Raw genomic sequence first — 22,095 nt, forward strand, 5'->3', positions numbered from 1 at the left:
GAGTGCTGACCCTTTTTTTTTATTTTGCCCGAGCCGAAAGAGTGGGTTCTTATGAAGAGCGGAAAGACGACCGCAGTTTTGGCTGCAGAACCACACACCCCGGCGATCTTCCCGGCACGGATAAGCAGATAGACAGGCAGGCATGAAAAGGCCAAAAACAAATTGATTTTTTTTTTTTTTTTTTTTTTTGGCTGGTCCGGCGGTGCAAAACTACTGGTACACATCGTACGGGGCCATACGGGACATCCGACAGTTGGGATGACCGAAGGGGGGTTTTTACCCACGCGGTGTCCACAAAATTACCTACAAAGAGAAAAGGGGGGCCGTACATGGTTGCGTCATTTGTTGTGTTCCCCTCGGCCATGATTTCTCGTTCGAGCTTGGAATGCCGTGATTCTTTCAGCGCAGAACAAAAGGGAGGAAAGGAAAAAAAGGGTCCTGCCTAAAAAAACACAACGACTGACAAATGCAACTTTGGAAATGGCTGATCACAAAGCAAAAAATAACACACTGCCCCGCGCCCCGCCATGGATGGAAGCTTGTAGATTTTCTTCTCTGGCCGGTGAAAGCCGTGCCGAGGAAAGACGGCCAACGGTCAAATGCAACACGGAGGACTGGGGGGAAGGTTGACTGACTCGATTTGTAAGAGCTCCGATATCTGAGGAGGTATATATAACTGCTGTCGGCCTTCTTTTCTTTACATCAGATTCACGTACAGATTTCATCTTCATTCTATAACAGAGACATTTTCTCCTAGAGCCTTTTGGATACCCCTTGTCAACTTGTTTTACCGGCAAAGACATATAGATCACTATATATTTTTACTTTTTTTGATACCCCCAATCGAACGTTATACATTCTACAAAAATGGCACCTACCAGCAACAAGGCCATCATCTTCAAGAAGGCCCCCGAGGGCTTCCCCAAGCCCGGTGAGGACCTCGTGATCGAAGACCGGCCGATCGAGCTGGTCGCCCCCGAGGGTGGTGTCGTCGCAAAGGTCCTTTACAGCTCTTTCGACCCTTACCAGCGCGGCCGCCTTCGCAAGCCCGAGGTCAAGTCGTACTTCCCGCCCATGACGATCGACCAGCCGCTCGAGAACACTTCGCTGCTGCGGGTGATCGAGTCCAAGACTGATCGCTTCGCCAAGGACGACGTGCTCAAGAGCTTCATGTGCCCCAACCAGCAGTACGTGGTGCTGTCGGCCGAGCAGGCCAAGGCGCAGAGCATCTTCAAGGTCGAGGAGTCGAGCGAATTCGAGCTGGCCCACCACCTCGGCGTCCTCGGCATGCCGGGCCTGACGGCCTACGCCTCCCTGTTCGAGATTGGCAAGCCCAAGAAGGGTGAGACCATCTTTGTCAGCAGCGCCGCCGGCGCCGTTGGCCAGGTCGTCGGCCAGCTGGCCAAGCGTGAGGGCCTCACCGTCATCGGCAGCGTTGGTTCCGACGAGAAGGTCGAGTACTGCAAGGAGCTCGGCTTCGACCACGTCTTCAACTACAAGAAGGAGTCGCCCGATGCGGCACTCACCCGCCTGGCGCCCAACGGTATCGACATTTACTACGAGAACGTCGGAGGCGAGCACCTCGAGGCTGCCCTCAAGCACATGAACCAGTACGGCAGGATCCCGACTTGTGGAATGGTGAGTTATAAATTATTTGCTGTCATACCCATATATACCGTTGTTGGGAATCAGAGATCTTTGGAAATCTTGGAAATGCACTATTGCTAACACAACTTTTCTCTTTTTTACAGATTTCCGAGTACAACGTCAAGCCCGAGGACCAAAAGGGCATCAAGGGCCTGATGAGCATCGTCTCCAAGGAGATCACCATGCGCGGCTTCCTGTACAACTCGATTGCCCCTGCATGGTCTGCCCAGTTCAAGGAGGATGTTACCAAGGGACTGAAGGACGGCTCCATCAAGGCCAAGCTCCACGTTGTCGATGGAATCGAGAACGGCCCCGCGGGTTTCGTTGGCATGCTGCGGGGTGAGAACTTTGGCAAGGCCGTGCTTAAGATTGGCGAGTAGACTTTTGTTTGTTTTTTTCCTCCTGAACGGTGTCTACATTGTACATTAGACGAAAACCAAAAACTTTAATGATTATGATATGACCTGCTTCTTTTTTTTTCATTTGATATTGCGTCGGTGAATCCGGGGAAAAGCTTGTTGACATTGACATCAGAGGGAAAGACAAAAGCTTCAGAAACAACCCTAACCCTCTTGGGTTAAAGGTCCCTTGAGCGGAACCCCCACCTCGGCGATCATATGCGCAACGTAGCGTCGCGATTCGTCAATTCCTCAACATCCTCAATTGCTTCTCCTTCCATCCTCTTGAAACTGTTCACATCACATAAATCATGGGCTCATCACCAGCTTCTTAGCCAACATCACTATATTTTGAAAGCTCCTGGCCGTACAATTGCTGCCTCCTCAACACTTTATTCAGAATGTCACATAAATATCCATACAGCTCCGTGGACTGGTCACAGGATGGAGGAAGGAAACTACGGCTACAAAATCCAGAACCGAGATAAACGCATCGCGTCCGGTCTCGGCTTCGCCAAACAACTAGCACGACAAGCGACGGCAAGATCCGTCGGCTCAGCCCTAGTGGAGACTGAAATTAATCCGTCTACAGATGCAGCACAACCTATTATTGCTGCTGCTGCTGCTGCTGCTGCAGTGCATAAGCTTTCCCAATCGCCGCCATGCAAACCCGCCAAACGGCGCTGTGGTGCTCGAGCTTCGTCCCCATGCAGCAAAACCGCTGAGCAACTCAAACTATCCTCAGTAGACTCGTCCGAGTTCAAGGTGGAAGATGGCGCTGACAGCACCATGTTTATCTGCAACGCGCTGTCTGATCCCGAATCGAGTGCTCAGACGACCATGCATCCGCCCTGCCACAGCAAGTCGACCATGGCAATTCCAGGCCCCATTGCCGTCGACCTATCCTCAGTCCCGGACTCTGCCTTGTTTGTCATCGACAAGGTTGGTGGAGGCTTGGATCCGGTGCTTGACCCTGCCCAGTCTGCCTTGGTGGACCGCATCGTGCGCGGGGAAAACATCTTTTTCACCGGCTCTGCTGGAAGCGGCAAGTCGACGGTCCTAAAGGCATTTGTCAAAAGGCTGAGGGCTATAGGCAAGAGGGTCGACGTCGTCGCTCCCACGGGACGTGCCGCTTTGGAGGTTGAAGGATCTACAGTCCACAGTTATGCAGGCTGGGACGCCACAGCTTTGTCGCTGGAACAAGCGACTGGCAGGGCTCGCACGAGGTTTGTAAAGAACCGACTCCGTCGCACCGATGTGCTAGTCATAGACGAGATAAGCATGGTCTCGAGCTTCATGTTCGACCTTCTCAGTCACGTAATGCAGATTGCCCGACACGGAGATCAGAGGCCGTTTGGTGGCGCCCAGGTGGTTGTATCAGGCGACTTTTTCCAACTGCCACCCGTGAAACCTTTTGAAAACTGCTACTTCTGCGGTAGAGAGCTCCAAATAGATGGCCATTCCGGAAATCTCAGGCTTTGCCCAGGTACTGAGTTTGAGATGAAAAGAGAGGTCTGTCGGAAACCACGCTTCTTTGACGAGCGTAAAATGTGGGCGTTTTGCAGTGGTGCCTGGCAGCAGTGCGGTTTTGGCTGCGTGGAGCTCCAGACCATTCACCGCCAGAGAGACAATACGCTCATCAGCATCCTTCAAAAATGCAGGACCGGCTACCACTTGGAACAGAGTGAGATCGATCTTCTCTGTGCTCCCCGGCCTCACATTGTGGACGCCACACAGTTGTTACCTAAAAGGGAAGATGTTTTGAGGGAGAATGAGACCAGGTATAACAACTTACCGAAGGAATCGGAGCGGCAATATCAATCTGTCGACTCGGTTGAGGACTGTCCCGGCCATCTTTACAAATCGTTTTCGTCACGACTTGAACATCATAAATACCTGGATTGCCTCAAGTTAAGAACAGGAATGGTAATTGTTCTTCGTTCAAACATCAGTCCAAAGCAGGGCCTCGTGAATGGTAGTCAGGGGATCGTGATAGGATTTGCCAATATTGATCCGAAGAGGCTACCCCGTATTGCTGATAAGGATGACGACGGGGCGCCAGTTTCGCCTCAAGGTCAACCTATACTCTATAGCACATACGCCATGCTGCAAGTCGCCAGGATTTGTGAGTTTGTGGATCAGGCCGAGAGGAAGCAGTGGCCAGTTGTCAGGTTCCACAGCGGGCTCACTCGGCTCATCATGGCCGAATGCTCGGTTAACAAGTACTACATTCCCGAGCAAACACTTCCGGTTCTGGTCTGTCGCGCCCAAATCCCGTTGATGGCGGGATGGGCCATGACAGTGCACCGTTCCCAAGGCATGACGATGGATAGAGTCGTGGTCGACCTGGCCAAAGCCTTTGAGAGAGGGCAGGCGTACGTGGCGCTCTCCCGCACGCGTACCCTGGAGGGACTGCAGCTAAAGGGGAACACCGGCGCCCTCAGCAAACCATTCAGTGCTGATCCGCAGGTGCGAGACTTTTACCAGCGGCACTTTAGCTACGTGACCAGGGGCCTGGTCAAGGCAGACGAAGACGATGATGGAATCAAGAAGACGTATGGGTCGAAAGGGGCACTGACCACGGAGGAAGCCTCTGTCAGTCAGCAATCCTTCGGGATGCCCCGAGCACCAGTGAAACCAGACGAAGTACCGGACGAATTCCCCTCTTCTCTGGATCCTGCTGATTTTGAGGGCCTCTTTTGGTCAAGTGGAATAGACGGGGATCATGGATGAAGGGATAGGATATTTGTGCCAACATCGAAATTCCCGGTCCAAATCTATCGGCCTGAAGGCTCTTCTTTTTTTTTTCTTTTTTTTTGGAGCTCCTTGTGTTTGTACCTGTGGCAGCCATGCATCCCCCACCAACGCCCGGGACTACAGTAAGAGCTTTGACGCCCAAGCACGCATTGATCAGCCGAAGCGTGCCGCGCAACAGCAAGACTCAGAATCAAGTTGGAGAGATGTTATTTTTGTAGGCTATGATGGTTATCACCGGTGGCTTTGAGGCAAGGCGTGCATGTCTGCGAGTGACGGCATTGACTGCGCAACACGTGGTTGACGCAATGCGCCATCAGGTTTGTCCGTCACTTGCCTGGCGGACAATTGATGTATGCAAGTCAAGCTTTTTTGACGCCGGTGATCTAGCTCGGGCATAGTAACCCGGTGAGTGGGTGGTGGTGGATGCAAGCTGTATATATCTGCGAGAAAACAGCGCCACTCAACAGGTTTTTTTCTTTTCTTTTCTTCATCAGCTCATCACACAGCATCCTCCTCCCACATCAAACACTTTTCTCAACCAACAACAAACAACAAAATCTCATCTCAAGTCGACTTTTAGTCAACAAGTCATCACCATCAAGATGCGTTTCTCCAACTTCCTCGTCGGCCTTGCCCCCCTGGCTGTCGCCAGCCCGCTCGTCGCCCGTCAGAACAACCAGGCAGCCGCCCAGGTGGCCCTCATCGGTGGCACCGTCGAGAGCATCGGTGTTCGTTCCAACGGCAACCTCCTCGTCAGCCGTCTCGACAACGGCCAGATCTTCTCGGTTGACATGTCAAACAGGCGTCCCAGCCTCCTCGTCACCTCGCTCGGCCCCAACATCAACCAGGCCGGCAGCATGGTCGAGATTGGCAACGATGTCTGGTACGTCGTGGGCGGCCGGGCCAACGTTCCAGGCAGCTATGGAATCTACAAGATCGACCTCGCCAACTCCACCGCCGGACAGTCGGTTCCCGCCACCACGGTCGCCACAATCCAGGGCTCTCGCATGCTCAACGGCCTGGCCAAGGGTTGGAACGACGACACCCTCCTCGTTGGCGACACCCTGGCCGGCATGGTTTACAAGGTCACCATCAGCTCGGGTGATGTCTCTGCTGTCATCTCCAACGACCAGGCCCTGGCTCCGGGACAGAACGTCGGGTTCGGCATCGACGGCATGAAGTACGTCAACAACACCCTCTTCTTCACCAACCTCGGCAAGCAGACCTTCAACAAGGTCTCGATCGACGACCAGGGCAAGCCCGGCAGCGTGGTGCAGATCTTCAGCGGCACCCCCGGCGACGACTTCAGCTTCAACGAGGCCGGCGACGCCTACATGGCCACAAACTTCCAGAACACCGTCATCAAGGTCACCCCTGAGGGCAACATCACCAGGCTGGCGACCGTCCAGGGCTCCACCTGCACAGCCTTTGGCAGGACCGACTCCACCAAGAACATGCTGTTTGTCGGCTCCGGTGCTCAGGTTGTGTCTATCACCATTTAAAAAGTGTCGATTTGGATTGGCGATGAGCTGCCCCGTATGAAAGTGCTGGTTGGCTAGTCGCTCTCTTTTTTTTCTTTTTGTTTTCCCCCCCTCGCCACCTACCTGCTAGTCTAATCTTGAAAGGTCAGGCGTTAATCCCCCCGCCTGGCGACCTTCTATACCACCCTACCTGCATACCTGCATATCCTAGCTACTTAATTGATTTATGTTCTGTTCTACTGAGTTCCTGCTCCTTGCTTCTCCGTGAATCAGTGACGTGACTTTGCACAGGTGACTATATTTTGCTGCAGACTTTCAAGAAGTTGGTAGAATGCGCCCCTTTCTTTTGGCAAACAAAGTAGACTGTTAAGTGGACTCGAGCTTCCCGGTATATTTTGCTGCCATTGCTTTCATTGTTGGTCATATACTTTGCGCATGTAATACTTGAACTTGTTCGTCCAGAAGAAACCCAACATCTACTCTGGAGGCTTCTTCAAGCCTGTGATCCATTATAGTAGATAAAATGTGCCATTGACAAGTGTTTTCAATTCGGTCTTGCCAAGAGGCCGGGACTTGTATCCAAATAGTATCTTGCTTTTACCGTCGACCACTTGGAGAACGTATGAACCCTTGTGTTAGTGTTCTTGTGCGTGCTTAACGGTGGCTGGAAAAGTGGCAAAGGAGAATAACGATGGGAAATGGAAAATGAAAAAGAATCTTGTGGGAGTTCGGTGGGTAGAACCTCATTTATTCGCTCGCCTAATCGTCCGTGAAAAGTGCACTGGATGGTGATTGTCTTAGTTTAGTAGCCTTAAAACTCCACGCGATCTGGCAAGCCATTTTGCGCTGTATCAATCTCGTATGAATTCTTCGAGTCAGAGAATAGCTTCTAGTCATCCAAGATCATGCTACTATAGAAAGCCGGCTGATGATGAGCAGAACTTTATTTGCAATAAACCTGGCGCCGTCAGGTACAAGCGTGGTTCAGTCATCTATCTAGGTACTTGCACATTGGTTGGTTTCTCGACTGTTCTAATTGAACGCCTCGCGTACCTTGCCTTTCTAAAATACCTAGTAAAGTCAGATAATACTCTTTCTTACATATTTGGCGGCCGCCAGGGTTTAGATGGATGTACTTCTCAGGGGTTCTCGACTCTGCTTCTTTACCTTTGTACATATTATGCATTAGTATGCTGAAGCACCAAACTAACTACACAGGTTGGTTTTTAAATGAGGCTTGTTCTTAAGTTCATTATCAACAGAAAGAGAGCAACAATATCACAGGCCAACAATAATGCATAATTCCTCCGATGATGTTTTCCTTTGACATAGACTCCCCAAGAAAGTGGTGTTTCTTTTTTCTTCGGCCAACTAATAAACAGAAACCTAGCCTTCAAGATCTCGTGGTCATACTGAGAGTAAATATTCAGTCACTGCTTGGTTCTTCTTTGGTCCATGTACGGTTCTAGCTCAAGGTTTGTGGCTTGTCGGCCGACCAAATTCTGATTCTTTCGATTTTTGCGTGTCGAGTGAGGGGATGTTAAACTATTGATGGGGAGGGTTGGCGGGTTTATCAAGGATAAAACAGACGCTTGTGACAGCCTACAAATACTGTTCTTGTGACAGCCTGCTGAGGCCTCGTACTCTTCTGTGTCCCTGGTTGTTCCAGCGTTCACTCTTTTGCCGCGAAATCAGCCCTGGAAGTTATTTTCTTTTTTATTTTATATCATCTTCTTGGCAACTCTGACTAGAGCTCACAAACCTCAACAAGCCAGAGCAATCGCTACATCGCAATGCGTCTCATTACGTTCCTTTGCCTCGGCATTCAGGCGATGGTCCTGGCAGCCCCGGCCACGGCCTCCAAGTCGATGATGTTCAAGGAGGAGGAGTGGACAATCCATGGTCTCTCTCGGTCTTGTGGTCATCGCCGCCATCAGGACGGCCGTCATGGACATGGCCATGACTACGAACACGGCCATAGTCATGGAAAAGACCACGAGAAGGATCGTGGGCACGGACATGGCAAAGATCGTGGAAAAGGATATGATCACGGACGCAACGGCTATCATGATGATGAAGGTTACGGGTATGATAATGACCGAAAGAGTCAGGTTAGTCCTCACCCTGCTGGATATAAATTAGCCCTAGCGAAAAAAACCGCCTAACATACATAATCCCATCTTAGAATGGTCACTACGGCAGCAACAAGGATGGATATAACTACGACCGGCATAAAGACACCGGAAAATCCAGCTATGGACACATAGGCAACAAACACAACCACCACGACTACGACAGGCGCAAAGACTACACCGGCAGCAACGGCGCCCATGGCCCTCGCGCCACCAGCGCCATCAAGCTCGGCTTCAACAAAACTCTAGATAATCCTCCCACCTCCGTCAACACGGCCGGCGAAAACGGGACCGCCATGACGATCGCAAACACCACAACGCAGCTCTCCACCACGACCGTGCACGGAGGACACGACAATGACGACAAGGAAAGATGCCGCTGGTCGTTCACGGTGGTGACGCAGCAGCGCGGCAGGCAGCGCTGCAGCTTCGAGGCGGGACGGCGGGCGTCGGTGGCCGAGGTCGACTGCGGCAGGCACTTTGTCGTCTCGGGCGGCTGGTCGGGTCAGTTTGGCGACGGCCAGGGCTTCACGACGCTGTCCGTAATTGACCGCGAGCGTAGACTCATCGTCTGGCCGGCCTACAGGGACTCGCAGCTTGAAGGTGGCAAGGTCGTCAGGCCGGATCAGAGCTATGTGCCGCAACGTCTTCCTTGAGTGACGGCGGTTTGGAATCCGCCCGTGGTTCGAGGTTTCGGTCTTGCAGGGACTGGGGATTTGAGTCTAAAAAGGGGCTCGTGTGCTGGTGGGGAAGAAAATGGAGAGGGTTGGGTAAGTCCATCGAGGACCGTAATGTACTGTAGATAATGCACAGACATTTTAGAGTGTCGGTAAAGGATTTGGGGAAAGACCTGGCAAGCTTACGGATCTATCCAAGCGTGTGTTGGAGTGTCTTTACGAGTATACAGGTATCATTTTCTATATCCTTTTGTTTATTCATCAGTCCATAAAGTAATATGTTTTGTTGCAGTTCATTTCAATCCTCGCCCTGCTACCTAGCACAAATCCTTACCAGCAGAATCTTGATTTATTCCCGTCACTGTCTGCCTTCTCTAATATGACAAAGGATTTTTGTTCATTATGGGATCGTCTCCAGTGTAATCCATCAAATGTTAAACATAATAAATTGTTTCTAATCTACGATCCATCACATACGACCATACCCACTGGAATATACGGGATCCCGTCCGGTCTCCCCTAGTCAAACCAGTGAGGGCCGAACTAGTACTCAGGTGGGTGACCACTGGGGAATCCTCGGTGTTGTATGTTTTGTGCATCTTTTGTTTTTCTTTTTGCTCACTTGCATAATTTTCCAAGCGAGGTCATTGTCGACTTCTCCCTCGGATAAGGGGTTGAGGCTGAGGGTGGTTGTTTAGGCGAGACTAGGACTCGTCCGGCTTTGAGTCGAATCGAGGCTTGTGATTGACGACCTCTGCAGTGTCCCGAAGGCATGCTATGTTACCAATCATCCTTTGTGCTCAAGTATATATATATGGCCACATGCTTATCTGTTGCAATCACTTACTTTCACAAACCATCCCAAATTCCCCACCAACATTGCTACCAGTCAGAGCCGACGTTTCTAGAGGCACCATACCGTTGTCGCCTATCGCAGATATTAGAGAGCACTCATAATATCCCCAGAAGAATTAGAACAAAATCAAGGATTCGGGTCACTCAACACGCAAATTTCACCGCCTCCTCCGACGAAACCTCTCGTCTCGTCTCAGCTAGGTCTAACTTGTTCCCCACCAGCACCAAGCAATCCCGCAAACCCTCGTACCGCCGCGCCTCCTCGAGCCACTTGCCCGTGGCCTCCTCGTAGCTCTTCCGGTTCGTGATGTCGTACACGATGACCGCGCCGTCCGCCCAGCGGTAGTATTGCGGGCTCAACGTGCCGAAGCGCTCCTGCCCCGCCGTGTCCGCGACCGACACCTTGAAGTACCTCGCCCAAGCCCCCTGGACGTCGGCGATGCCCAAGGTCTTGGTCAGGTGGTCGCAGGGGATCCGGGTGAGGGCGTCGGCTTCGTACTTGTCAAATATGAACCTCGTCACGATGCTCGACTTGCCGACGCCGTGGCTGCCGAGGAGAATTATTTTGACGGGAGTGGCGGTGGTTGATGCATTGTCTGGATCCATTTTTTTAGGAGTGTGACGGTTCCTCGTCTCAAGTATGCAATTATTTAATAATAAAAAAATTACCTGTGCTGAAAGTGTGGTGTCGTTTCGCGTTTGATGGGTACTCGTGCTGTGTGGCACTAATGTATGTCTTCCACCCATGCTGCTGCCTAGACGTCTTATCAAGACGCGCGGCTGACAGCATATTCCGCGAGAGCACACTCGATTAGCAAAGAGGAGGGCAAAAGTTCAAGACATCGTGATTTTTGCATTTTCTTTTCAGCAATGAATTGCCCCCAAGAGTCTGTCTTAATGGAGACTGAAATCAGCACCTACCTAGGTATGCAAACAAACCACCTGACAAAAAGGTTTTTCTTTTGACTATCCCCCTGAACTTTTAAGTATACCTCCCAAGATATGAGTGAGCCATCAAAGACATGGCCAACATATTGATTGAATGTGACTTGAGCTCGAAGAGCCGGCTGGCGGTCCAAATTCGACCATCATAGCAGTTACAGTATTTTACAAACCCAACAATAAATACTCTCACATTTATTTTCGGGTCAAATTTCAAGTTCCTTTGGCCCAAAAGTCGCGCCACATCTCCTTGAGGCCGTAATTAGGCGTCTTGGAATCGTAGATCTTACTCGTGGTGGTCCAGTCCGCGGCTCCTAAACGGCCCATCACACCCTTCCTTGGCGTTGCGCCAGACGACTCTGTATGCCTCGCCGGGTTCCTCGCCCGCTCCTTTATCGTGTTTGCCAACGACGGGGCGACGTCGGCGAAGCATGAATCCAACTCCCTCTGCAAGGAAAAGTAGGGCTTTTTGGCCAAATCAGGCGCCATTAAATTGTATGATCGTGTGATGGCATTTAAATTAGCCACAGAGAGCTCCATGTAAGATTTCTCTGTTGCTTCCCAGGTTGGGTCTCGAAACAAGACAAGAGGCTCCGGTTTCACATCGGGCTCCTGCTGTACCGTCTGCTCATCAACAGCCTGCTGTGCCGTCTGCTCTGGAACATCCTTAAGCTCCTCCTTGAGCTCCTCCTTCAACTGGACTTGCGCCTGCCGCATCGCTACCATGACCGGATCATCCGTCGAGCTTGTGGACACTGACATCTGATCCACGTTCCTCCGCCGCGGATTCTTGACCATCTCAGCCCTGGCATACGCCTCTGCGCGCGCCATCTGCTCCGCCAGGCTCCCACCCTGACTGGCGATGGTTCTGGCGGCGTGCCTCCTCCAGTCGTTCCTCAACCTCTGCCGAAACACCCTCGCGGCCCGCGCCAGCTCCTGCTGCTTCTCGATCCAGGGCGGCACCATGTCCTGGCGCTTGATCATGTTGTTCATGATGTACTCAGTCGTGTCTATAAAAGGATTGTCGGCCCGTCCGTCTCGCGACTCGACTCCTTTGCCGCGCGGTATGTTCTTGAACTGCCCGCGCGCGATGGCGTTCTCGATCCGCTCGTTGGCCAGCGCCGCCATCCCCGACAGGCTGTTGGGCATCGCCCTGTACCCCGGGCTGAACCGCTCCTGGAGCTCCGACCTGAAGTTTGCCCGCTCCTCCTCGCTCCTCGCCCCCGCCGCCGCTGCAGCCGTCGCTGCGTACGTGGCGGCCTTGTCCCGCGCGACCTCGAACTTTTGCCCGGCCGTCCGCCCCGGCTCGCGCCGCATCCGCATATCCACCACCACGTCCTGGTGCCTCGGTTTCCCGCGAAGGCCAGAGCTCAGCGGCTTGCGTGCGTCCTCCAGCATCCGCCGCACCGCCGCCTCGGGAGCCTCCTCGCCCGTCCAGGGGGTTCCGCCGCCCGTACCGACGGCCGAGGGTGAAGAAGAAGAAGAAGCGCCCGAGATGCCCGCCTCGTCAAAGGCGCCGGCGTGTTTTGCGCGGAACTCGGAGTCGGCGATCTTGTTGAGCAGGCGCTCCTTGAGCTCGTCCGAGAAGCCGGCGTCCTCGACGGCGCGGCGGCCTGCGGTGCCGCCGGTTAGCAGGGCCTCCTCTGTCGCCTGCTCGAGACGTCGAGACATTGCTCCCTGCACGGAGGTGGAGCCGGGTTCGGTGGCGGCATCCCGGTTGTGGTTTTGGGGCTTGCTATCGGCGGAGGAGGAGAAGGATGCGCGTTGCTCTTGTCGAGTCGAGATGAGGCGGACGCCTGGGCGCAGCCGTAAGAAGCGTGGAGTTTGGGATCTCGTCGCTATGTTCATCGTGAGGAGCTGCACAAAGTGCTCAGAATTGAATTGTAGACAAGGAAATGACCGACCCGGTCCATCCGAAGCTGTGGCCCATGGTGCCACAAAATGGCCGTGGATTTTAGTTGTTGCGAACTGGTGGAGGATACAAACTCGATGACGCTGTCGGAGTCGAGGTCGGGGTGTGGCAAATCAAGTCAGGGTTAGGGGTTTGATGCCAATGCCAATGCCATTTCCTCCAACCTTGCCTTGCCTGCTCTTCTCAACCTATAGATACCTACTTACATTGATTATCTAGGTAGGGACGAAGGACGTAGCGGCGTAGTATTGCAGGTTGGAGATAACGCTTTGCATCTCTATTTCGGTATTTTATTTCCTGCAGCATTCCTTTGAGAGCGCCTTCATGTAGACCTTGGAATTCTTGGTGTGCGGGATCTGGCTCATCTCCATTTTTTGTCCAGTATTTAATTAAAAACGGGTTTAAAGATGGCTTTTTATTCTGCGATATTCGATCGATAAACCGAGTTGAAGGATAGTGTTTTAAAAAGAAGATAGAAAATGGACATGGTATACTGTAGTATACACAGTTGACAGGTGATGTTATTTACCATCACATTATCCCTTGATTGCAAATCGTAGGATTGAGTACCTAGTCTAGTCTACTAGTAGTCAAGAGGATACACAAAGTGGGGGGCCCTTAACTACATTTAGTCTAGAACCCGCGGTGTTCGGGGTTGGTGATAAGAAAGACCCCTTGATGAACTTGCAGTAGCGCATCCTACTTGGCATTCCAATAGGGATACCCGTGCAAGGCAACCAAACGCCAGGCTGCTGCTCCATCGCGCCGGCTTACACCTCCCGTCAGCAAGGTCAGTTGCGTGAATTGGGCCTTTTTTTTTTTTTTTTCTTCTGCCCTCTCCACAATGGAACAGCGACAACCCGCTTCATTCTACGAAACCCCAGGGTTCTGTACGACGGAATTCGCAAAGTCTGGACAATGTCGTCCGGCCTGACGAGCTCCACGATGCCTGAGACTTGCAGCCCCGCGCCTTATGGCAAGGCCTGCGTTGGGTGTTCGCGCGCCAAATGTAAATGCTATACCATGTCTAACGGCAACGGAAAGTGCGAGCGGTAAGCAGCCCATCTTGGGGCAACCCCTCTAGCGTACCTTGATTTGATTTGATTTTACTGTAAAAAGTTTTCTCTTGTTTCTTTCTCCCCTTTGCTAAAAGGCCATCGGGAACTAAAATCATTCCACTTTGACCATCAAAAAAAAAAAGATGCCATCGGTTAGGTAAAGTCTGTGAGCCTCCCGTTCCAATGCGCAAGAAGCGCAAGGCTACTCAGCATTCTCCTCAACCATCGCCGTCGCATCCTAGTGCGCTGGCCGATTCCGACTTGGATTCTTCCTCCACTGCTCGTCTAGAGGAGAAATTGGACAGCCTCGTGTCGCTACTGCGGTCTCAAGGGGTTACAACCGATCAATCATCTGTGGTTCAGAGCAATGCTGTCAGCTCCTCCGCGTCTCGGGTTTCACCCGGCTCGGAAGCCTCTCGCACATCTCCTGCCTACTCGTGTGAACCCACCGCAAACAACTTTCCGAGTGTCATTTTGGAGGCCAGTGATAACAATATCAGCATGATACGCACCTCACAGTCGTCTGAAAACTCGCAGACTCTGCAGTTGGTCATGGAAGACATTGCCGCCCACGTCAATATGGGACCTGCTGCCGACGAGCAGTTTGACCACTTTCGCCGCTGCTTCCTCGTCATATTCCCCTTCATTCGGATCCCGCCCTCCATGACGTCTGACGAACTGCGGCAACAGAGCCCTTTTCTTTGGCTTACCATCATGTCCATCACCGCCAAGTCCTTGGCTAAGCAGTTCGCCATGGAGGAGACCATCTGGTCCATCATCTCGAAACGGGTCGTAACCCAGAGGCGGGCAAATATGGACCTGCTGCTCGGGCTTATATGCTTCACTGCGTGGTCTCACTACTTCAAGCAGGACAGACCCTTCCTGGGAATGCTTTCTCACCTCGCAACTTCCGTGGCACTTGAGCTCAACCTGCACAAGGACGTCCGCACAAACGTCTCGTGGCGCGGCAAGTTTGGTCGCATCTGCTCCGAGCAATCCCAGAAGCAAGTTCCTCGCACGTTGGATGAGCGGAGGACTATGTTGGCTGTTTGGAGCCTCACAAGCTGGTGGGTTCTTGTCCCTACTGCGATTCGCCCTCCTTTCCTTTTAATATCTATCTGACTCGAAATCACCCGGCGATCAGGTACTGGGCAGCATACCGCAAGGCAGAACCCATGACTTGGACCTCATACTTGAGCTCATGTCTGCGCGCCCTGTCCGAAAACAGTGAATACGACCTCGATCTGGTCCTTGCCGCGCACGTCAAGTCTCACCTCATTGCCAACCAGGTAACATGCTCTTCCCCGGACGACGCTCTTGGTGAAGGCGATGACCCTTCCACTGCAACGCCCCCATCAGTCTTGATCAAGGTTCTCCTACGTCAATTATCGGATATCCGCCAGTCCTTGCCGCCACACATACAGACGCACAGTTAGTGTAACCCCATAAACTCCCACACAACGCGACGCAAGCTTCCATCAGATATGCTGACATGGCCCAAAATCCGAATAGAGACCGTGCAGCTCAATCTCCTGACGGCCGAACTCACCGTTCGAGCAACCTGCCTCAACGTGGCTACGTCCGATACGAAGGAACGATCCTCTCCCGGGGGCACCCTGTGCATCCAGCGCCTCCGAGACCTCGAGGCGACTCTGATCACCACCGAGCGCTGGCGTGACGTCTTCTTCAACGAATTCTCCTCGGCTGATTTGGTGGGCGTCCCCACCGACAGCCTGTCGCAGTTCACGCTGTGCATGGTCGTGGCCTTTCGGCTCACCATGGTAGGCGCCGACGGCGACGAGCCCGGCTGGGACGCCGAGGAGATGCGGCGCCGCATAGACGTCTTTGGCATGCTCGACCGGGCCTACGAAAAGCTCTCGCGGGTCCAGAACGACGCTGGCATCGTCGCCGACTTCCCCGGCCCCCGCTTGGGCATCTGGCAAAAGTCGCCCATGATGTTCCGAATGATGAAGGCGTTGCTGATGGCCGAGTTGCCGCCCGGCATGACCCTCCCGGGAATGGAAGCAGCCGCGGAGGAGGCCGGTCAGCACCAGCACCAGCAGCCCGCGATGCGAACGCCCGAGAGCATGGACCAAAGCAACGAGGCGGGAGACATGTTCGCCGGGATAATGGTGCCTGACCAAGTCGTCATGACCATGGCCGACGAGCCGTGGTTGTCGGAGCTCTGGGGTCCCAGCTGGGACACCGGACAGCAATCCGCATTTTTCCCTGTCGATTTTTCGTTTACGGATCAGATGTGAAAGAACATTTACGTTTTCTTGTGGCCAGCCCGCGGCATGATATCATGTTTTCCTAATACTTGACACGAATAATGAAAGTTTCTCATAAAAGATGACAATATTAGATGTTCTTCTAGAGATCTTTGGTGCCATCCACCCCCCACGGAGCTCATTTCTCTTCGTTAACGGGTGGAGCCGGGACCGTCCCGGTCTGTCAATCACCCATATCCCTGCTATTGAGGGAGGGCATGGGACGCCCTGATGAGTTTTTGAAACTTTGTTTTCCGCGCTGCCTGCATGCCTTTTTTCCTGTTGGCAATTTCAAGCCAATGTTTGGGTCAGGGCGGTGTTAGGCCTCGCGTTTTTTTTTTTTTTTTTCTACGCCTTTCCCGTCTGGGCAACGATTTCTGTTTCATTTTTTCCATCTTGGTGTCGACAAAAGTCCGCATCAACTAGCAGTGTCTTGTATCCTGCGGGCCCACACAGCATACAATAAGCCCTTGCCTTCAAACAACCATGTTACAGCGGCTCTTTGGCTGGGCCAAGTCGGCACCCATCCCGTTGCCGGGGGATCGGGTCATCCCTATGAACTCGCTCGACGACAACGCGCTCGTGCACAACACCACATTGGTCGTGTCGTTTGTCTTTGATGCCCTCCTCGATCCGGAAAGGCTACGAGATTCACTCGAAAATCTCATTAAGCGCGATGGCTGGCAGAAGCTGGGGGCCCGGATCAGATATAATGTATGAGACATGCAAACTCACGTGAAGCCCATTGTCTTTGTTATCGGTGCACTTTGGGGATAGAGAATTGTGATTTCAGGTCCGTCTTATAAAAGGTGCAGCCTGTGCTCTTGCTATCATCTACTGTAGAGTTTGCCCAATCAAATCATCAGATCAGACAAAACTGTTAAAGTCTTACTCAAGAACTTTTCCGTTGCTTGTCTCCACAATCCATGTTTTGACAGTTCTACAAACCCCCTAGGGAGGAATAGGCCGACATGAATGGCACATACCCGCCGAGTTCACCCCGGCTAGGCCGGCCGTGGCCTTTGGAGCTCACCAGCACGACACGCCCTTCTCAGAGCACCCGGCCTCGTCACAGATCAAAAGGCCTGACCCGGCCAGCGACAGGCCTCAGCTGATCAGCGACCCTCTCGTGCTGTCCGACCTCTCCTGGGGCGGCTCATACCGCCCGAGCGGCATCGGCGACTGGTATGCCGACCCCTCCGAGGACAGGCCTGTCATGTCCCTGCGCGTGCACACCTTTTCCGGCACCACCACCATGGTCTGCTTGCAGTGGCAGCACGTGGCCATGGACATCATGGCGCTCAAGGAGCTCTGCGCGGCCTGGATGGCGGTGCTCGCGGGCCGTGACGATCAGGTCCCAGTCCCCTTTGGCGCTGACAGCGATCCCTTCGAGCCCCTCGTGACGGGCAAGCGACAGGCTACCGAGGCGCACGTTTTGGAGGGCAGACAAGCCGGGATTTTCGGCCTGTTCAAGTGGATGAGTGGCTATGCGTGCGACATGCTGGCCAGAAAGCACCACTGGCGCGTCATGTGCGTCCCCAGGGCGTTTTGGCAGGCGAGGCTGGAGGCGGCGGTCGAGGCCCTGCGGGATGAGGCCCAGGCGAAGGGGGAGGATCCCAGCAAGGTGTTTTTGTCCGAGGGTGATATCCTCCTCGCGTGGATTGTGCGGTGCCTTGTCGTGCCCAGGAAACTGAACCCTAGCAAGACTGTAAGTTTCAACCCAATGGGTTCTTTTTTTTTTTGCTCTCCCTAATATCCCTTTCCCATGATCTTTTGCAATGAAAACTTACTGCTTTCTAGGTCGTCATCATGTTCACTATGCACATGATCAAAGCCTTTCAAGGGGACATATTCCCGCCGGCCAGCGAAGACAGGCCATACATCGGCAACGCCTTCTCGTACTGCAACGTCCTGCTCAAGGCGCGCGACATCACCGAGGGCCGCCTCTGCGACGTGGCTGTGGAGATACGGCGGGCCATCGCGGCCCAGGGCACGCGTGGCCAGCACGAGGCGTACTTTGCCATGAAGCAGAACTCGCGGCTGCCTTTTCCCATGATCTTCTTTGGCGACAAGGACATGGTGCACCTGTCGTCGACCAACTGGTCCAAGGCGGATCTCTTCCAACTGGATCTCGGTCCGGCGCGGAGGACGGGTGGTGGTGGTGGCGGCGGCGGCGAGGACTCTGACGGTGCTGGGCCTACTACCTCTCCGTGCAGACCTTGGTACGTCCAAGGGCTCAGCAGTCCCATCAGCCCCCCGGATTGTTTCACGATTCAAGGCAAGGATCAGAATGGCAACTATTGGCTTGAGGCGCCGAGAGTCGCGGGAAGGTGGGATGAGTTTATGGCTTTTGTGGATAAGGAGCTCGATAGCAATGTCATATCATGACTCTGATGCATTCTTGTTGTTGCCAAGGGTCGAAAATCGGGGCAGAGAGAGAGAGAAAACAAGGCCAGGTTTGTCGGCATTTACTTGACGCTGAAACATGGGGACTGTTTGACTGAAACGAAATATGACGCTCACCTCGTGAGAGTGTTTTCACCCACTGAGAGGAATATACATTTTTTTATAGGGACAAAAGGTTGTCAGATAATATGCTCAATCAGCCGTATAGGATTTGCTAAGCGGAAGGAAGGAGTTAAGCCAAAGCACTACGAGCGTAGCGTTTTCCTACATTTGCCAAATGCGGAGTTACTCAGCCTGCTACTATCAACTGGAACCTAATCGGATCAAAATCCCAAGTTCAACTGTACGAAAGCTTTAGCCTCGATTTGGAAACATGAGGTTGGAGTTATTCGGAAGAAACGAATTTTTCGTCTAAATTTTTTACTCACCACACCATACACCATTCCCGCTCCGCCGGGCGCGTTTCGAGATAGCGAGACGGTTATACAGGTCAGGGTATTTACAACAAGAATATACTTTTACCACTTTGTTTTTTTCCCACAACCCAAAGGAACAAGATCAAAAACTTAAAAAAAGGGTTTCCAACAATAAAGAAAAATGTCAAACCGCCCAATCTGCGACGTCGACACACCCGACCCCTGGGTCGTGGCAGCCAACGGCCGATTCTACCTGACCTTCACGCTGGACGACCGCATCGAGATATGGTCGTCCCCCACGCTCGAGGACTTTCACAACTGCGCCAAGTCGACCATCTGGCAACCGACTCCGGGCTCGCCGTGGTCGGCCAACATCTGGGCGCCCGAGCTGCACTACCTCGCGGGCCGGTGGTACGTGTACACGTGCGGCGCGCCGCCCGGGGTCGGCAACGCGGGCCACCGGACGACGGTGCTGCGGTGCGCGGCGGGGCAGAACGACCCCATGGTGGCGGGGGACTGGGAGTTCCTGGGTCCGCTGCGCGGCATGCCGGACCAGTGGGCCATCGACGCGACCGTCTTCAGCCCGGACCGAGTACTCCAGACCCTGTACTGCTGCTGGTCGGGCTGGCCGCCGGGCGACGGCTCCGACACGCAGCAGGACCTGTTTCTGATCCGGATGAAGAGCCCCGAGGAGGCCGTGCCCGAGACCTTGGTTTGCATCTCGCGCGCCACGCTGCCCTGGGAGAGGCCCGACGGGGGCCGGCGCGGGGTGAACGAGGGCCCGACCTGGGTCGACGTCGCCGGCGTGTTTCGCGGCATTGTTTACTCTGCCCACGGCAGCTGGACGAGCGAGTACCGCCTGGCCCTCCTGGCTTTTGTCGGGCCGAATCCGCTGGATCCCGCGGCTTGGGTCAAGAGGCAGACGCCTCTGCTCGTCAGTCATCGGCAGTGCCCCGGTCCTCACGGGCCTGGCCATGCCAGTTTTCTGCCGAATCCTCTCAACTACCAGAGTTTATACTGCATCTACCACGCAACTGCAGAGTATGGTCAAGGATGGGCGAATCGAAAGGCGAGGGTTTTGGAACTCGGGGCACCTTGTTTTGGCCCACATGCGAGAGAGATATGTTGCTCTGGTCGAGGCCATCGTGGCGAGCATCCCAGTGTCGTGGGAGGCCGCCGTAATAGAGACTCTTGCATAGTACAATGACGGCAGAATAAAATATCGAGAAGTACTGGATGGTCAAGATAGTCAAGATAGTCAGATTGGTTAAGGTCCTTTTTGCAAATTATGTAGGTAGTATTACTAGACAAATGGGTATCATTGACCCTACAGGAAGAAATTGATCAGGGGTGCTTAATATCAAGAGTCGCATCCAGTTCCAAAGTCTGCTTGATTTGACCGTGGCGGCAAAATCTTCCTTCGCTTCCTGTTTTTCCATTATTTTCGTTAAATTCTCAGATTCCCTAGTCATCATCCATCAAACGAGCATGAGACAGTAAAAGTCATGTCTCGAGATCCCCGCAGGCGAATCAACCCCTAGCTCTCTGTATTTGCGGAAGCGGCGCCGGCATGTTACTGGCCTGTTGAATGATCCGTGTGTCGTGAACCCTCCTATCGTACACTTTGAATTCGAAGACGCCTCCGAGCTGATCCCGAACCCGCTGCAACTCTTCTTGGGCCTCTTTGATCTTGTCGTAGGCGTTTTCCTCTTGTACCGTGGTTCGGAGGAACAGCATCCAGGTGCCCGAGGGGTCGACCAGCTGCAGGGACGGCCAAGTCGGAAGACTGGTGAGAGGTTGCGTTGACTCGGGAAGCTTGTAATACCGGACGAAGGTAATTTCAACACTGTCGATGTAGTAGCTGACAGACTCCTCAATCGCTTCACTCTTATATCTTTATATGGCCGGTAGTGTCAGCTGAGAAAGGACAGGTCCGTCGCTTGCACGAGTTTGGATAACTTACGTGTGGTTGTTGTCCTTGAAGACTGCGATCAAGTTCTTGTGGTCCAAGATATCAATCCTCTTGCGTTGAGTAACAGGATTGTTGTCGGGTTGTTTGATGGGCAGATCAGTCCACCTTAGAGTCCCAGTAGTCCTGTTAAGCTCACTGAAGCGTACAAAATCCACAATCAAGTCAGCTTTGCAGTCCGCCCCCCTAGCGTCATAAAGGCGCAACAACAACAACAACGCAAATGCAAGAACTCACGCTTCACCATCCACCACCGCCGCCGAAGCATCAGCCTCATTGGGCACACCCACGAAATCCCGATCCTTGAAGACCTCGTAGCGCGCCTGCATGATGTACGACGTCTTGGTCAGGGCCTGGTTGAGCGAACCCCAGAGCGCGGCCGTCTGCTGCAGCTGTTGCGGCGACGGCTTGGCTCCGGGCGGCTGGTTCGCCGGCTGGGCCGAGCGCGGGTTTGGAAAGCCTTTGGGCGGCAGCGGGCCGCTGTAAAAGACGACGCGGTGCAGGCTATGCCATCCGCTCATGTTGGCCACGGCCTGGAGTACCGCACAGGCTCGTTCAAATTCATCGCCGCCCCTCACGAACGTGGTCAGGAAGAGATCCTGCATCTTTTTTTCTTGTGCCCGGTGCAAAGGCAGCGATTTCTTGGTTTCGATCTTTTTGTTTTCCCTTATTTGCGATGGATGAAAAAAAAAAAAAAAAAAAAAAAAAAAAAAAAAAAAAAAAAAAAAAAAAAAAGAGGTGATGTGATGATCTTCGTAGTCACCTCAACTCATGGGATTGGTTCGGATAATGATTCGGTAGGTGGAATCTTAAAAGGTTTCCAAACTTTCCAATCTTCTGCGTGGCCGCCGACGAGATCCAGGTAATTTTGTGGTTGGAAGTTGTCACTTTGTGAGGTTAGTCCTCACGACAAAGTAACTACTTATTGGATGAGAATTCCTATAAACGATTGTTGTAAACAAAACCGAGCTACCAACTGAACTGAACTGAACTGAACTGAACATGACGTGCCCAGAAGCCAGAGGTGGGGCCAACTACTCGACAATATCACGTGGATTGGAGTGGCTTGGAGTGGGTAGAGTGTCCGTAGAGCCAGCATGTGGCGCTGGACCTCTTCATTCCTTCCTGTTACGGTAAATCGACATGCGACTGTCTTCTTTACCAAGCCAGCCAGC

At 53.1% G+C, this 22,095-nt stretch overlaps 8 protein-coding genes across 8 annotated transcripts; 5 read left to right on the plus strand and 3 right to left on the minus strand.

The window, feature by feature from the left end:
- Positions 1-328: 328 nt before the first annotated feature.
- PgNI_04466 (uncharacterized protein) lies at positions 329-6,304 on the plus strand (the record flags this gene model as incomplete). Its single annotated transcript, XM_031124511.1, has 5 exons — positions 329-1,638; positions 1,752-1,986; positions 2,470-4,676; positions 4,960-5,016; positions 5,297-6,304. The coding sequence occupies exons 1-5, from the start codon at positions 868-870 to the stop codon at positions 6,302-6,304; spliced, it is 4,278 nt and encodes a 1,425-aa protein (XP_030984166.1). The 5' UTR covers positions 329-867.
- A 1,730-nt stretch (positions 6,305-8,034) lies between these two features.
- On the plus strand, positions 8,035-9,071 carry PgNI_04467 (uncharacterized protein; the record flags this gene model as incomplete). Its single annotated transcript, XM_031124512.1, has 2 exons — positions 8,035-8,394; positions 8,469-9,071. Coding segments are annotated over 2 exons (963 nt in total), but the record flags the coding sequence as incomplete, so codon positions are not given.
- Positions 9,072-10,091: 1,020 nt separating this feature from the next.
- PgNI_04468 (uncharacterized protein) lies at positions 10,092-10,553 on the minus strand (the record flags this gene model as incomplete). Its single annotated transcript, XM_031124513.1, has 1 exon — positions 10,092-10,553. One exon carries the CDS (start codon positions 10,551-10,553, stop codon positions 10,092-10,094), a length of 462 nt encoding a protein of 153 aa, XP_030984168.1.
- A 549-nt stretch (positions 10,554-11,102) lies between these two features.
- PgNI_04469 (uncharacterized protein) lies at positions 11,103-12,737 on the minus strand (the record flags this gene model as incomplete). Its single annotated transcript, XM_031124514.1, has 1 exon — positions 11,103-12,737. One exon carries the CDS (start codon positions 12,735-12,737, stop codon positions 11,103-11,105), a length of 1,635 nt encoding a protein of 544 aa, XP_030984167.1.
- Positions 12,738-13,571: 834 nt separating this feature from the next.
- On the plus strand, positions 13,572-16,477 carry PgNI_04470 (uncharacterized protein). The gene is made up of 4 exons (XM_031124515.1): positions 13,572-13,853; positions 14,003-14,926; positions 15,004-15,290; positions 15,372-16,477. Exons 1-4 carry the CDS (start codon positions 13,720-13,722, stop codon positions 16,118-16,120), a joined length of 2,094 nt encoding a protein of 697 aa, XP_030985353.1. The 5' UTR covers positions 13,572-13,719; the 3' UTR covers positions 16,121-16,477.
- A 138-nt stretch (positions 16,478-16,615) lies between these two features.
- On the plus strand, positions 16,616-18,517 carry PgNI_04471 (uncharacterized protein; the record flags this gene model as incomplete). Its single annotated transcript, XM_031124516.1, has 3 exons — positions 16,616-16,843; positions 17,085-17,837; positions 17,930-18,517. 3 exons carry the CDS (start codon positions 16,616-16,618, stop codon positions 18,515-18,517), a joined length of 1,569 nt encoding a protein of 522 aa, XP_030985354.1.
- A 615-nt stretch (positions 18,518-19,132) lies between these two features.
- Positions 19,133-20,150, plus strand: PgNI_04472 (uncharacterized protein; the record flags this gene model as incomplete). The annotated part of the gene is made up of 2 exons (XM_031124517.1): positions 19,133-19,885; positions 19,992-20,150. 2 exons carry the CDS (start codon positions 19,133-19,135, stop codon positions 20,148-20,150), a joined length of 912 nt encoding a protein of 303 aa, XP_030985351.1.
- Positions 20,151-20,481: 331 nt separating this feature from the next.
- PgNI_04473 (uncharacterized protein) lies at positions 20,482-21,525 on the minus strand (the record flags this gene model as incomplete). The annotated part of the gene is made up of 3 exons (XM_031124518.1): positions 20,482-20,845; positions 20,915-21,058; positions 21,158-21,525. The coding sequence occupies 3 exons, from the start codon at positions 21,523-21,525 to the stop codon at positions 20,482-20,484; spliced, it is 876 nt and encodes a 291-aa protein (XP_030985352.1).
- Between the last annotated feature and the right edge of the window lie 570 nt (positions 21,526-22,095).

This window comes from Pyricularia grisea (assembly GCF_004355905.1).
Source record: "Pyricularia grisea strain NI907 chromosome Unknown Pyricularia_grisea_NI907_Scaffold_2, whole genome shotgun sequence".
Taxonomy (NCBI): Eukaryota; Fungi; Ascomycota; class Sordariomycetes; order Magnaporthales; family Pyriculariaceae; genus Pyricularia; species Pyricularia grisea.